The sequence below is a fragment of the Chenopodium album genome, chromosome 5 (genome assembly GCF_948465745.1).
Source record: "Chenopodium album chromosome 5, dcCheAlbu1.1, whole genome shotgun sequence".
Lineage (NCBI taxonomy): Eukaryota > Viridiplantae > Streptophyta > Magnoliopsida > Caryophyllales > Amaranthaceae > Chenopodium > Chenopodium album.
This window is the reverse complement of record NC_137838.1, coordinates 6,223,014-6,239,682: the sequence shown is the minus strand read 5'-3', so window position 1 is coordinate 6,239,682 and position 16,669 is coordinate 6,223,014. Positions and strand designations below refer to the sequence as shown.

The window sequence follows — 16,669 nt, the reverse complement described above, 5'->3', positions numbered from 1 at the left end:
CGTTACTTTGATGCAAAAAGTTCTGATGATACAGTACAATTCGCTTCACAATAGAGGAATAAACAAACCTGCAACGTCACGTGTTGCTTTAGGAAGCACATACCCGACTAGGGGGAGTGCAGAATACTTGACAGAATTTGTTGGCGTTGAGTTGATCTTGCTCCACAAATACAGAAAATATCCCTTAATCAATTGACCAGGACTTATTTCTGAACATAAATAATACTGTAATTCCTATAACATATTAACATCAACTTAGTAAATTAAAACTACCTTGAATACAATCAGGTTGTCTGTTTTGTTGGTCAGATGCATAGAACGAGAGATCTTCCCCAAGTCAGCTGTATATGTAGGTTCACAGGAAAACAACAAAGAGATTAACCAGGAAAAGCCGAGTTTGAATACCTTAAAGATGCACGAGTGCACGACTACAGGAATACAGAGCAATAATCAAAGTTAACACAAGTTTGGGGCTAACATGATAACCCAGCACTTAAAGGTGTTACAAGTAGGGAACTCGAGGTCAGCCGGGGTAATAGCAAGAATCGAAGGGACCTGTTTTTCTGACATTTGTTGCTGCATCCTCTGTTTTCCTGATAAAAAAATTTCTTGCACAACTGTAAGGAGACTCATCAAATGACTCGATGCATTGTTATACTGCAACTGAAGTTTATTAAATGACTTTGACTAATCAATGATATGAAAAGGCTCAAAAATCGTTACAAATTCCTGTATTGCAAGGAGTAGTAAAGTAGAGTAATGTTATCCTTTTCACATTCTTTCTTCTTTGTGTTTGTGGGAGTTTTGGGTGGAAAACAAGTGGTCAAACAGTTAGAAAACGTTCAAAATAGATCTAATAATTTATCAAGTTTCTCTAGAACAATTAACCTAAACACAGCATGAATGCTTTATTACAATAAACTGCTTATAGACTTAAAGGTACATAAATCGATTAACTTTGTGCAATGAATCACAAAACCTCACTCAGCAACATAAATAACAACCACTACACGGCTACACCATCTACACATTCTCTTATCCTATGTTCTCTCCACCTGAAACGTGTTTTAATCTACTCCGGATATTCATGTCTACCTTGGTTTGGTCTGAATTTTTTCAGTTTTATTGTGTGTACTTGTATTTTCCAAGTGACTACTTTCGTAACTTGTACTTCGTATGTTTTAATCAAATATAGCATTAAGCAACTTAATAAAAGGTCCAGTGTGAACCATATAGATCTATTATGATTTGGTATATTAAAGTGATATTATACCAGTATATTCCTGCAATAAAAGAAAGATAGCATAGTCTTGGCTATTAATTGACAAATGCCTTCAATATTCAAATTCCAGAATCTGCATTGAACCCCAAGTGGATTCAGAACAGAGTTTAGAATCATTCTACTCTCAGATGGTGTATTTCAGAGCAGAGTTTCCTATCAAGTGGGTTGACGACAAAGTCTCCTGCTGAGATGGTTAGTACCAAATGCAAATAATTACGACGACAATTCACAAGGTCACCTGAGGGGGCTGGATTACTTATAAGTAGTAGCATCAGAGATATCAACACATCGCTTACATACATAAACTATTCACAAGTCATCAAAACAGGCAGCTAGATGTGTCTTTAAGGCCAAGTTAATTTTACTTCATACACCATTTTTTCAACTCAGAGTCTCAGACTGCTCCACAAGGTTTCAAAAAACAACATTCATTCCTCCTACACTGGGAAATGTAGTACAAGCTAAGGGATTTCTAGCTTAGGCGCGCAGCACTCTTCGTTTTGAGGAGTGATTGAGCCTGCGTAATGATTTCCAATGCGGATTTTGGGGTGTAGCACTGCAGTGAACCGACCAGTGCTTGCATGGGGCAGGTATATCACAAACATAGCAGTAGCACTGCAATTCAACCATCACATATACCACAATACAATGAAGTCAATCAAATTTGCCTTACATAAAGAAGAGAACTTGATCATGTAAACAACTTCAGCAAGAATAACATAAGCAATGGAAAAGCTAATAAAACTAGGAAATTGTACAACAACGACATCAAAACCCCGAGGCCAGGATTAGGCCATGTCAAGACATAAGGCAAGATGAGAGTAGACAAAAATAATGTATTCAAGTGAGACTAGACAAAAATAATCTATTATGGAAGGTTATTTACTTATTATCTTTCAATGTGTTCCTTCTTTTGCATAAAAACATTGGGTATAATGACTATAATCACATCCAATTGGTTGACATTAATCAAGGTAACACAAAATTTGACACAGTACAATGCCACACTTTAGTCTCTACAATTGATACATCAGGTTAGCAAGTCATCTTAAGTCACATTACCAATATACTTGATTGATGGAGCAACTAACACAAACCAAGTACGATGTCAAGCTAAGCTAGGTCTAGTGAGAAAGATTGCACTAAACCTTGAGGTTGATTGGGGACCTTGGTGTTCAATCCTCACTAGAGGCACTTTGAGGGTGGGGGTCTCTTACCCGGGTTGAGGTTTTAGTTAATGTCATTTTCCTTACCTTATAACTTGTATTTGCCGTTTAAATAGACACCATAAACGATAAATAAATTTAAGACTTTTCCAATGTCACGAGCACGAAAGATTTAAACACAAGAATCAATATATGAATCACCAACAACAAATAAAATCCTAGAATCTAGGATTTACCCAAAGACTTTTCCAATGTCAAGAGCACTAGAGATTTAAACACAAAAGTCAATTTATGAATCTCCAACAACAATTAAAATCCTATACCATGTATGATAAATAAACTTAAGAATTTTCCAATGTCACGAGCACTAAAGATTAAAACACAAAAATCAATATATGGATCACCAACAACAAATAAACCCTAGATTCTATCTCAAAACCAAATGGCAATAGGAAGAGTAAATCCTACATAAATAAGAACTAGGAAGAAATAAATATACCCATCTACAGTACTTGATGTCAAGCGTTTTAGGAAGCGGGTAGCGTGCACAAAGATGCCTAGAATGTGGGTAGTCTTTAAGAGCCACCTGCAAGAAAGGCCACAATCATCACAACAAAATAACAACAATATAAGCTAAAGATAAATTAAAACTACCTTTCCCTTTTCAGCTGTAATGTAAACATCATCATATTTGTTGCAAGAATAAGACTTTATAGTTTCATAAGGATTAAAGTCCAAAATGAAACAGTCATAGAGCTTTTCAATCAATTTCATGTCCATATTTCTCTTCATCACAAACATGGGTTGTCTCCTGATTTTGTGCTTGTGGTGGGAATGAGTTGCTAGCAGAGAAGGGTATAGACGAGGAGTACTATTTTTAAGATGGAGTTGATGATGATGATATTTTTGTGCCATGATTTTTGATGATTTTGTAGCTTTTGAAATGGAGAAGAAGGAAGAATGAATTTGTGGGGAGACGTGTAGTGTAGTAGTGTACTAGTTTGGAGCATTTAACCAACCTTCGGCCACTATGCATCCCCTGTTTCCCCAGTCATGTGACTCATGTCCAAAATATACAAAAAGACTTGCGTGGACCTGGTCCACAATAATATTATTGTGGACCCGAGGTCTATACACACGCAACTGACATTATATTGAACATAGTGACCATTATTTTTAACATAGTAACCTTATTTTTAACCTAGTAACCTTTATTAAAACTAATACAACGTTTAATAATATTGTGAACTTGAAATATGACGCTATTACCCTAATTTTAACATAGTGACCTTTATTATTCATATTGATCAGTATATAAAATATTTCATTACAAAAATAACCACTTAGGCATATATATTACCAAAATAAATTTTTATTTCAATATAGTGACCTTTTTTTTAATTATAGTGACCCTTTTTTTTATTAATAAAACAACCCTACTTTCTCTAATGTTAGTGGTCCGCAATAAATTAGTGTGAACCAGGTCCATTTAAGAATTTGTACAAAATATAAGGGGTGTGTACGTGTAGTGTGTTAGTGACAGTGTGTAGTAGTTGGGCTTACCTGATCCGAGAAAATTAGGGTAATCTGAATTGATTTTTTTTTCTTTTTCTAGATAGATAATTAAATTCGGAAATCAAGTTAAAAGATTATCATCATCATAAAAAACATACTCCGTAACTCACAAATTATCTACTCCCTCCGTCCCAAAAAGAACGACCCATTTGGGTTGATTACGCGGGTATTAAGGAAGTTAAGTAAAAAAAAAAAGTAAAAGTATATTGGAAAGACAAATTTACATAGGGTTTGTAAAAAAATAGAGGGAGAAAGTAATAAAATAACATGGAAAATCAAATTTTTATATGGGGAAGCTAATTTTGCACAAATATTGTTGCAAATTGGTGGTGTTTTAATGCAAATGGGTCATTCTTTTTGGGACAAAGTTTTGGCCAAATGGTGAAATGGGTCGTTCTTTTTGGGACGGAGGGAGTACTTATCTTCTTCTTCTTCTTTTTTTTTATTTTTTTTTTTATTTTTTTTTTTTGTATTTGTTAAGTTTGGTATTGCAATTTTTGAATGAAATTTTTGTATGAAATTTTTGTGTTTTTTCAATGCAATTTTCTATACTAAAACAAAATTCAAGCATTAATTGTCTTTTCAAGTCGAAAATATTTGCATTTAAGATTAGGGTGTTCATAAATTGGTCCGGAACGAAAAAATGGACTGGACCAGACCGAATAATTCGGTCCGATCTTCGAGTTTGGAAATTTGTTTTCGTGGTTCGGTCCAAAACCCTATAAAAACCAGTCTTGGACCAGATCGATTTTTTGATTAAAAATATACGTGAAACCTTAAATAATGGTTAAGATTATTCTTAATAAGCTTATAACACTTTAATGTTATGAGCTTTTTTGTACTAAACATAAAAATAAAAAAATAAAAAAACTTTAAATTATAGTTTTTCCATTATTTTTTTCGAGTTTTCCATAAAATTATTAAAAATTTAGAATTCTTTTTAAATAAGTTTTTAATCGGTCTGAAGCGGTCCGATCCGGGTTTTAAACCGATTCTTTCGATCCTAGCTTAATCGGTCTGATCTTTAGTTATTAAAATTTTAATTTTTGGTCTTGGACCGATGAACAACCCTATTAAAGATAATGTAAAACGAGCATGGGAAACCAAACAAGGAGGAGAAAACTTAGGTCCACTAATAAGGCCCAATGACGTTCCATAATATATCAATTAGTGATAGACTAATGGTATAAGTCATCTTTAAAAATGGTATCATCTCTCTTCTATTCTTCAATGTAGGATACTTATACGGGTAAACGGGTTGGGTCAACTCGGGTCGGGTCAATTTGGATTAATTCCATAACCTATGCGGGTTGGGTTTGGGTTGGGTCTTGCTTGAGTCGAGTCACGTCGGGTCATATTTCTTATGGGTTTTGGGTCGGGTTTAGGTCGGGTGGACAATAGGTCGGGTTTAATTCGGGTTTTCACGGGTTAAAACGGGTTAGGGTAATTCTCGGGTTCGGTTCAAGTCAATATTTTGCGGGTTAGAATCAGGTCAAGTCTACGTATATGGCAATATACTAGGGAACTATAGTCTATAATTTAGAAAGATAATTATCTCCTTTGACCATACAACAAATATATACTATGTTTAACTCTTAAATTTGAGGATGATGCTCCTTTCCTTTGCTGGCCTGGACCGACTTGGTCTCCCAAGACAAAATGCTTTTATAAAAAATAATAAGGTGGTCTAAAACTCTAAATTGCATTTAAGGTGATTTGAAATCGAGTTAGGAACAATTTGAGTTGAATTTAGGTCGGGTCAATAACAAGTCGTGTTAATTTCGAGTCGGGTTAGCAACAGATCGGGTTGAATTTTTGGGTTGGGTAAGTAATAGATATGGTAAAATTCAAGTCGAGTCAATAAAAAATCGGGTTGAATTTGGGTCAGCACAATAACAAGTCGGGTTATTTTCGGGTCGGGTTTGTAACATGTTAGATTAAATTCGGGTCGGGTTAGGAACGGGTCAGGTTGAATTCAGGTCAGTTTAGTAACAAGTCAGGTTAAATTCGAGTTTTGACGGGTTAAAACGGGTTTGGGTCAATTTCGGTTCAAGTCGAGTTCAGTGCAAGTTAATTAAATTGGCCGTTGTAAATCGGTAAATCGAATAAATTTGTCAACCGGTAAAGTGGTCTCTTAAAAGCAAATTGAATGGTTCCACACACCCAATTGGACTCCCGGAGGGTATTAGAAATCTTGGTAAACATTTCAACAACTTTAATTTCCGAGCGAAAAAAAGTCAAATAAAAAAGTCAAAAAAATTCCAAAATTGAAGGCTAATATCCACGCTTTTTGAGAAATTTTGAGGTTATGGGGCCCGGTGTTGAAAAGCCTTGAAATTCTATGGGATACATTTCGTGGTCATATAATGTCGTTTGAAACCATATATGATCATTATTTGTTGTCATAAATGTTCGTGGTAGGCTTGAATTAATGAAATCGATGCAAGTTGTAAACCGGTAAATTGGTCGTTTAAAGGCAAATTGGATGGTTCCACCCACCCAATTGGACTCCCAAAAGGTATTAGGGACCATGGTAAACATTTCTGCAATTTTTATTTCCAGGCGAAAAAATAAATCAAAATTTTTCAAAATTAAAGACTAATATCCACGCTTTTTTAGAAATTTTGGAGGTTTCGGGGCCCAGTGTAGAAAAGTATTAATATTTTAGGGGATACATCTCGCGGTCATATAATTCCGTTTGGAACCATATATGATCATTATATGTTGTCATAAATGTTCGTAGTAGGCTTTAGTTAATGAAATCCGTGCAAGTTATAAACCGGTAATTAAATTGGCCGTTTAAAGGCCGGTTCCACCAACCCAATTGGACTCTCGGCCCGGAGGGTATTAGGGACCATAGTAAAAATTTCGGAAATTTTTATTTTCGGGCGAAAAAAGTCAAAAATTCCAAAATTGAAGACTAATATCCACGCTTTTTGAGAAATTTTGGAGGTTTCGGGGTCCGGTGTCGAAAAGTCTTAAAATTTTATGGGATACATCTTGGGGTCATATAATGCTACTTTGAACCATATATGATCATTATTTGTTGTCATAAATGTTCGTAGTAGACTTGAGTTAATGAAATCAGTGCAAGTTGTAAACCGGTAAATTGGTCGTTTAAAGACAAATTGGATGGTTCCACCTACCCAATGGGACTTACGGACAGTATTAGGGACCATGGTAATCATTTCGGCAATTTTTATTTTCGGGCGAAAAAAAAAGTCAAAAATTTCAAAAATTGAAGGCTAATATCCACACTTTTTGAGAAATTTTGGAGGATTCAGGGCCCGGTGTCGAAAAGTCTTTAAATTTTAGGGAATACATCTCGGTTTCATTTAATGCCGTTTGGAACCATATATGATCATTATTTTTTGTCATAAATGTTCGTGGTAGGCTTGAGTTAATGAAATCGGTGCAAGTTATAAGCCGGTAAATAGGTCGTTTAAAGGCAATTTGGATGGTTCCACCCACCCAATTGGACTCCCGAAGGGTATTAGGGATCATGGTAAACATTTCGGCAATTATTATTTCCGGGCAAAAAAAAGTTTAAAAATTCCAAAATTAAAGGCTAATATCCAAGCTTTTAAAAAAAATTTGAAGGTTTCGAAGCCCGGCATCGAAAAGCCTTGAGATTCTAAGACATCTCAAGGTCATATAATGTCACTGGAAACCATATATGATCACTATTTGCTGTCATAAATGTTCGTGGTAGGCTTGAGTTAATGAAATCGATGCAAATTGTAAACCGTTAAATTGGTCGTTTAAAGGCAAATTGGATGGTTCCACATAGCCAATTGGACTACTGAAAGATATTAGGGACCATGGTAAAACTTTCGGCAATTTTTATCTTTTAGCGAAAAAAATTCAGAAATTTCTAAAATTGAAGGCTAATGTCCACGCGTTTGGAGGTATCGGGGTCTGGTGTCGCAAAGTTTTGAGAATTTAGGGAATAACATATGGGGGGGTCATGATATAATGTCGTTCGGAACCATATATGATCATTATATGTTGTCATAGATGTTAGTGGTAGGCTTAAGTTAATGAAATCGGTGCAAGTTATAAATCGTTAAATTGGCCGATTAAAGGCGAATTCGATGGTTCCACCCACACAATTGGATTCCCAGAGGGTATTAGGGACCATGGTAAACATTTCGGTAATTTTTATTTCCGGCCGAAAAAAAGTCAAAAAATTCCAAAATTGAAGACTAATATCAACGCTTTTTGAGAAATTTTGGAGGTTTCGGAATCAGGTATCGAAAAGGCTTGATATTTTAGGAGATACATCTCGGGGTCATATAATGCCGTTTGGAACCATATATGATCATTATATGTTGTCATAAATGTTCGTGGTAGGCTTGAATTAATGAAATCGTTGCAAGTTGTAAATCGGTAAATTGGTCGTTTAAAGGCAAATTGGAAGGGCCCACCCACCCAATTGGACTCCCAAAGATATTAGGTACCATGTAAAAATTTCGGCAATTTTTATTTCCGCGCGAAAAAAGTAAAAAAATTCCAAATTTGAAGGCTAATATCAACGTTTTTTGAGATATTTTAAAGGTTTCGGGGCCCGTTGTCTAAAAGTCTTAAAATTTAAGGAGATATGTATCGTTGTCATATAATGCCATTTGGAACCATATATGATCATTATATATTGTCATAAATGGTCGTGATAGACTTGAATTAATGAAATCGGTGCAAGTTGTAAATCGGAAAATTGGTCGTTTAAAGCCAAATTGGAAGGTTCCACCACCCAATTGGACTCCCAGAGGATATTAGGGACCATGGTAAAAATTTCAGCAATTTTTATTTTCAGGCGAAAAAAAGTAAAAAAATTCCAAAATCAAAAGGCATTATCCACACTTTTTGAGACATTTTGGAGGTTTTGGGCCCCGGTGTCGAAAAGTCTTGAAATTTTAGGAGATATATCTCGGGGTCATAAAATGCCGTTTGGAACCATATATGATCATTATATGTTGTCATAAATGTTCGTGGTAGGCTCGAGTTAATGAAATCGGAGCAAGTAGTAAACTATTAAATTGGTCGTTTAAAGGCATATTGGATGGTTCCACCCAACTGTAGACACCCATTTGTGTCTCCCCAAAACCAAACCCGGTGATGAGTACCTTTCACGTCGAATCATAATCGAATGAAACGAAGTGTGGAAAGGTTTAGTGTTGCGGAAAGTTTTATTTCTTTTCTCTTCTCCCTGATTTTGAAAACTTTATTTTAAGAAAACAGCCAATCCAGTTTGGTTGGTCCATGATATGGGTCCAATAGTGGTGTAGTTGGATGGGGCTTGCAAAGATCTTTCCAACGATATATTATAAGCCCAATTCCGATGAATATTGAGGAAATTATGGCCAATTTACTAAACTGGGCCTGGTTTGAGCTTTATGTACGACCTAATGATCTAGGGGAGGGCCTAATATGATTTATCATTCCTAATGCAATTAGGAATGGTTTTAGTCTTCTAGAACATTCTAGAAGGTTCTTTTCATTCTTAATTCAATTAGGACTTTTCAGAGTTTTAATCAAGATCAAATAGCATTTTCGAAGAAATTATATTATTTTATCTTCCAGTACGGTAAATTTATCAGATTTTCGAAAATGCGTTGAAAATCAGTTTGGCGTCCAACCCCAGGCCTTGGCGCCTGGAACCAGGCTTGGCGCCAGACGCTAGCCATTGGCGCCTGGCGCTAGCCACTGGTGCCTGGCGCCAACTAGCCAGGGCTGGCGCCAATGATGTTTTGCGATATTCAGACTCTGTTTTGTTAAATTATCTTTTTTGGCTGATTTTCTATATAAATATCGTATCAAAAACTCCGTTTTCATTCATCATCTACAATCATCATTCACCAATTATCATCAATTCTCATCAACTCTCTTTATTCACCAATTTTAATCTACAATTCATTCATCAACTCTCTTTATTCACCAATTACCATTCATCTAATTCTTCGCAATTCATTCATTCATCATCTTTCTTTCATCAATTCTCAATAATATTAATTCCTTAGTATTCTTTTCTAAACTTTGCTTTTTAACACAAAATTCCGCATTCGCAAGATCTAGATACACCTAGCCATATTCGAAGTTGCCTTCGCCCTAGACGTGAAAGGTTTTAATTTATGAGGGTTTGGTCCCAAATCTCTCTTTCAATTATTTAATTTAATTGTTTTGATCATTATTTTCCTTGAAGTTACTAACGTGTGTATTTTGTTATTAGAAAGAGGTACGAGGCATCAAAGTAAGTGCTTTAATTGATTAATTGATATTATGATGTAGAAATCATGTTTATATTGTTATTATGATATTCCTAGTATCATGTTTAGGGTAATTTTAATATTAAATATGATTGTTGTGATGTTTCCTATGCTCTTCCTAATATTTATGATTGCTAGTATCATGTTAGGGTTAAAGATTTGATTTTTATTGCTTAGTGACATGCTAGGATTTGTTATTAATCTTGTTAGTATCATGCCTAGGATCTTGCTATTTTTATTATGCTTTAATATTAACATGAACATGATTATGATTATAATTGTTATAATTATTATTATTATTATTATTATTATTATTATTATTATTATTATTATTATTATTATTATTATTATTATTATTATTATTATTTTGATAATGATTATTTTATTTATGATTATTATTATGATATGACTATTATTATTATCATGATTATTATTGATTATGTTGCTTGATACATTATTTATTCTTTATTGCTTGATCACGCCTTTTATGCATGTTAAAGGGAATTTGTACTTGCAATCATGCTTAATAAGATAATTAATAATCTTGTTAGGGTTAATTGTGATTATAATTCAAGTGATCGCCAATAATAGTTTATTTGTGCATTAAATTCAACCAACATAGATTAAACAGGTTTAGGGTTAATCCTATTGATTGCATGAATTAGTCAGAAAGTGCACATGAATACGAGCAGAATAAAGTAGAGGCCTATTATTAGGGCAGGTTCAATCTCTTTTAGGTTGGATTTGTACCATCATCCCCGAACCCTTATTTGGTTCATGACTTTATGGAGTTGACGATCTCTTGGATCGTTAAGGGGTGTAACCTTCACCTCGTGAACGGTTTACAAGTTCCTTAAAAACTTGTTGGCGACTCTTTTGCTCTATCTTCTTCCCTTTTGGACGCCACCGTACTTTAGTGTATGATCACAGTGGGGTTCAAGCTAGTGGGATTTTAAAGGCTTGAAATTATTCCCTACACCAGCTTATTGGACTCCTTGTGGGCATTAGGGACCATGGTAAACATTTTGACAATTTTTATTTATGAGCAAAAAAAGTCAAAAAATTCTAAAATTGAAAACTAATACCCACGCATTTTGCGAAATTTTAAAGGTTTCGAGACTCGGTGTCCAAAAGTCTTGAAATTCCAGAGAGTACATCTCGGAGTCATATAATGCCGTTTGGAACCATATATGATCATTATATGTTGTCATAAATGTTCGTGGTAGCCTTGAATTATTGAAATCGGTTCAAGTTGTAAACCGGTATATTGGCCGTTTAAAGGCAAATTGGATGGTTCCACCTACTCAATTGGACTCCGGGACCACAGTAAACATTTCGACAATTTTTATTTCGATCTGGGCGAAAAAAAGTCAAAAAATTCCAAAATTGAAGGCTATATCCACGCTTTTTGAAAATTTTTGGAGGATTCGGGGTCAGGTGTCGAAAAGGCTTGAGATTTTAGGAGATACATCTCGGGGTCATATTATGCCGTTTGGAACCATATATGATCATTATATGTTGTAATATATGTTCGTGGTAGATTTGAATTAATTAATGAAATCGGTGCAAGTTGTAAATCGGTTAATTAACCGTTTAAAGGCAAATTGGAAGGTTCCACCCACCCATTGGACTCTTAGAGGGTATTAGGGACCTGGTAAAAATTTCGGCAATTTTTATTTTCGGGCGAAAAAAGTCAAAAAATTCCACAATTGAAGGCTAATATCCATGTTTTTTGTGAAATTTCGAATATTTCGGGGCCGTGTCGAAAAGCATTGATATTTTAGGGGATACATCTCGGGGGTCATATAATGTCGTTTTGATCCATATATGATCATTATATGTTCTCATAAATGTTTGTGGTAAGCTTGAGTTAATGAAATCGGTGCAATTTGTAAACCGATAAATAGGTTGTTTAAAGGCAAATTGGATGGTTCCACCCAGCCAATTGGACTCCCGAAGAGTATTAGGGACTATGGTAAACATTTCGGCAATTTTTATTTCCGGGTGAAAAAAAGTAAAAAAAAATCTAAAATTAAAGATTAATATCCACGCTTTTTGAGAAATTTTGCAGGTTTCGGCCTTATAAGTGGATTGTAATTGAGTCTTAACAATATATTAATCATTTAATCTTATTAACTAGTCTTTAGGCTAGAGCGATGTCCTGAGTTACGGTTTGTTCACTTCAGCTTAATTTCAGTTCATTTCAGTTTCAATTAGTTCAGTTTAGTAAATATGAACAGATTCTTATTACATTTAATTGGGTAAAACCGCTAACATTAAAATTGGTTTTTATGGACATTGTTAACAGTCTTACTAACTTTTGTATTTTCTCATTACCAATTTGCTAGTTAATGTTTTAATCTTGGAGGGTATAAAGTAAATAAATGAAAACATAACCTAATAGCCTAAGAGGTGACGATCGATTTGGATTCTTTGGTTTGGATGCAAAATCCATCATTGACCAAATGAGACAGAGAAAGAATTGGGTCATGAGAGGAAGCAGAAACAGAAATCAGTAAAAAAGAAGAGCAACAAAAATGTCGATGATCATCAAGAAAACCTACCCATCTTCCAATTTTCTAACCTCTCAATCAACTTTGCTTCCGTTTTCCCTTTACCCTTACTTCTCATCATCTTCACTGCATTAAGGTATTAAATTTTACCTCTTTTATTCCTTATCAAATTCTTCATTAATACTTGTTTCTTATGCTAAACAATACTAATTTACATACTTAATGCTTTAATTAGCTCTTTGTATTTGGGGTTGATTTTTTTGTCTTACATTTGTAGTGACTAGGGTTTTGATCTTTGTTATTTCAACCAAGATTGTATTGTGGGTTTAATTTTATGAAAATTAGTTTTCACAACATTTTTGGGCTTTGAACTTTAAAATGAGTAGTAACAATTCATATTTGAAAGATATGTAGTCTAAAAAAGAGTTATTTAAATGTACATATTTCTACTGTAATATTGATAAAATTTAATTTGAAATAATATGCACCCACAATTGTTAAAATTTAAATCACCATTGACAATTGACAAATAATCATCACAAATCTTATTATCTTTTAATTATTTGTCATGTAACAAGGAGATAAACTGGGAAACCCTTAGTTTGCTGTTGTATTAAAAATGCACAGTTGATAAACAATCCCTCAAAATTGGGCCTTATTATGGGTTTATGACTATTATGAGGGATTGCTTTGCTTATTAAAAAATTTGCATCATTGAGGAATATTTTTTTGCTATAAGCTTTGTAGGATTTGGGTTTTACAAGTGCATCAGACTACTCGAGTTTTGATCATTGAACTTTGAAATGAAATGGTGAATAAACCGGATTCTGTATTATGCTAGCTGTTTCTTAGTGTAGGTTCTTGTTTTTTTCATTTATCCTTGGCCTCTTGTAAATTGTTACTTTGTATATTGTTCAATTCTGTTCTTTGTTTTTCTATTGTTCTTTTGGTTAACTTTGGAGAGGAAGTATGAATTAGTAAATTACAAACATTTGCTAGCTTAGTACTCAAACCTCTCTTCGATTTGACTGCTATGCAGTGCTATTGTTATGTTTGTGAAGAAGTTGCCCCTTGCAAACACTGAACTAAGACTCGCAATGGGCATTGTCATGCTACCCAAGAAGTTGAACTCTGGAGATCAGAAAGAGAATGCAGGAAGAGAGATTCTGCTACTAATATGACTATGGTTTGTAATTTCATTTTATGTCATACTTTTGATTAAGAGATGTTCCAGTGGATTTAATTGCTTAAACATATGTTTGGTGCTTTTCGAGTGCAGGCTCGTCACATATTGACTGTTAGCTTTATGCAATATCCTCCTGATCAGCCTGAACTAATTAATGGTTTTGCTGGTGGATTGATTTGTGATAGTAATGGAGAATGGGTTGCTGGATTCTCAAGGCACATTCATAGTGTTATTGGCACCCTTGATCCCTCGGTTTTGCCAATGCTTACTCTCATTGAAGGCCTGAAACTTTCATGGGCAAAAGGGTTGCGATTTCTTCAAGTTCGATTGGAATTCCAATACCATGATGGGTTCTGGCAAGATTTTGACAAGGTTACAGCAACTGGGAAGTATCATCTTCTTCCTGATGCAACTTCTCCTGATAATGAGCATCGGGTTTGGAAAATCCTTAAGGAGGTTGAGAAGTGTCTTAACCAAGATTGGTTCATCAATGTCAAAAACACTACATCTCATCTAGAGGAATCAGGTGCAACAGCAATGGCAACACTGTCTCAAATCAAACCTCATAAGCAAGTTTATGACTTCCCTTCTCACCCTCTTACTGCAATGTTTAAGGATGTGGCTAAAATGGTTGAGAGCCATCCTGAGTATTATGAAGGAAACCCTGACTGCGAAGATGATTTGAAGATCTATGCTGGACTAGCTTTGTGATTTCGATCAGATGAAACTCTCTTTTTGGTCTGTTGCTTATGATCTAGTAGTGTTTTTTATCTGTGTATCACTGTATCAGTTGATTAGGATCCTTTATATTACCTGATCAATCTGTTAGAACTAATCTCGAGTATCTTAACATAATTAACCCCATCCTTTCCTTGCAATTTTCTCATCAAATTAAATATGGTATTATCACAATTCAACATTCTCCTTGTATTACAGTATCAAGATAAACCTTGCTTATACCGAAGGGAACAAATGCCAGTAGCTGCAAAATAAAGGTTGCCATAGTACAAGGATATGAAAATGTAAAGCAAATTCAGAAACAAACTAGAGCCTAGAGGCCTTTTAAAGTTTTAAGTTAACATCGTTTTCCTAGGTTAAGAGTAATGCTTTTCCAAAACATTCATAATAGTCATAAGTCATAACTTTAGACCACATTAAACTACGTAGTATATACACAAAGTATGGAGTGCTAATTGTGATTGTAATAGGCCAAATTATACTCAGGTTGAAGGAGAATCTGACCACATACAAGTTTGATATGTACATCGTAATATTGATTGAATTTTTATGTGATTACACTCTTCTTTGTTGTGGATACTTGGCCAAAATGATATATTGGCGTTTTTGTTGACATTAGCTTGTGTATTACTTTGTATTAGACTAGGACATCATTGACACAAACATAACGATCCAATATAAAAGACGACTTGAATTTTAAATTGACTCTAATCTCTGTTTTGGATAAATAATTGACATATTCAAATTGAATAACATGTTATTAAAACAAAATTAGCTAAAGTTTAAATAAAAACATCAATTCAAATGAGCAAAGGTTTAGCCAACAGGTTTTTTTTTACACATTCTCCTACAGCTTGTTCAAAGATCAAATCATGAAATTAGTTACAATGAGTTAGCTTTTGTTCATTCGAAATAGTCCGAGTCTGAGTCGGACTCATAGTCTTGCCCCCTCTTTTTTCTCCGAAGATACCACCAATCGCTATAAGGCACATGATCTGCATCGCAGTGGTCGGACCATTCAGCACAAGGAGCAGCTACATCACAAACATAACAGTGACACTGCAACAATGTATAATCGACCATTAGTCACTTACAATTCGAACAATGGGAATTTGTCATGGTCTCATGAAGTAAAATCTAATTATACAAACTTGCCCATGTCAAGAGGAAATTATAAATTATTTGATTAACAGGAGTATATAATCTAAAAAGCGAAAATGTACCAGCTTGCAATGGGTCTTATGGGGTGTCTTTGAGAATGGATTTTGTGCGCACTGGTACCTTGAATGCGGAAAGTCTCTTAAAGCTATCTGTCAAATGTTCACAACATACAAATGATCATGTTATTCATGTACGATCATGTTAGACCAATATTGCAACTTTTACATCATTTTAATGTCAATGAGGCCAGGAACTCAATTAGGTGTCTAAGAGGGCTAGATATACGCAACCTTATAAGTCTGATAATAGTTTTCAAAATGAACGCCGATACATAATAACAATGATAAGTTGAAGTACCTTGCCACGTTGAGCAATTACTTTAAAATCAGGAGCATCATCATCTTGATCGACAAACTGAGAAGGGGAAGTAGGCTTCGATGATGATTCATAAGGATCAAAATCTAAGATGAAGCAGTCTTCAACCATTTCGATTTCTCTTATGCGCTTTTTATTCTTCAGAGAAATTACTGATCGTATGATAGGTGGTTGTTCTTTATCCGGAGATGTTAAAGCTGTTGCATTCTTCACCCTTCCATTTTCCATTTTTTTAAAAGAAAATGAGGAGGTACAAGAAGATCATAAAGAGCAGTAAATACTATGTACTCTATTTAATAATAATACATCTAAATGCATGCATAACATTTTTGGGAGAATAAATAAACTAATAATCCCTCTAACTCTCCGTCTCTAATTTGTATGATACATTTGATAAGGGTCATTTTAAA

The 16,669-nt window shown here is 34.5% G+C and overlaps 1 protein-coding gene across 1 annotated transcript; it reads right to left on the bottom strand.

Annotated features, from left to right (window-relative positions):
* Window positions 1-15,626: 15,626 nt before the first annotated feature.
* LOC145632486 (RPM1 interacting protein 13-like) lies at window positions 15,627-16,487 on the bottom strand. The gene is made up of 3 exons (XM_081684868.1): window positions 16,242-16,487; window positions 15,947-16,033; window positions 15,627-15,782 (listed from the first exon to the last, which is right to left on the bottom strand). Exons 1-3 carry the CDS (start codon window positions 16,485-16,487, stop codon window positions 15,627-15,629), a joined length of 489 nt encoding a protein of 162 aa, XP_081540994.1.
* Between the last annotated feature and the right edge of the window lie 182 nt (window positions 16,488-16,669).

Coding starts and splice junctions, on each gene's coding strand:
- LOC145632486 (XM_081684868.1), bottom strand. CDS start 16,487: ATGGAAAATGGAAGGGTGAAGAATGCAACAGCTTTAACATCTCCGGAT. Junction 16,034..16,241: donor TAATTGCTCAACGTGGCAAG/GTACTTCAACTT, acceptor AACATTTGACAG/ATAGCTTTAAGAGACTTTCC. Junction 15,783..15,946: donor ATAAGACCCATTGCAAGCTG/GTACATTTTCGC, acceptor ACATTGTTGCAG/TGTCACTGTTATGTTTGTGA.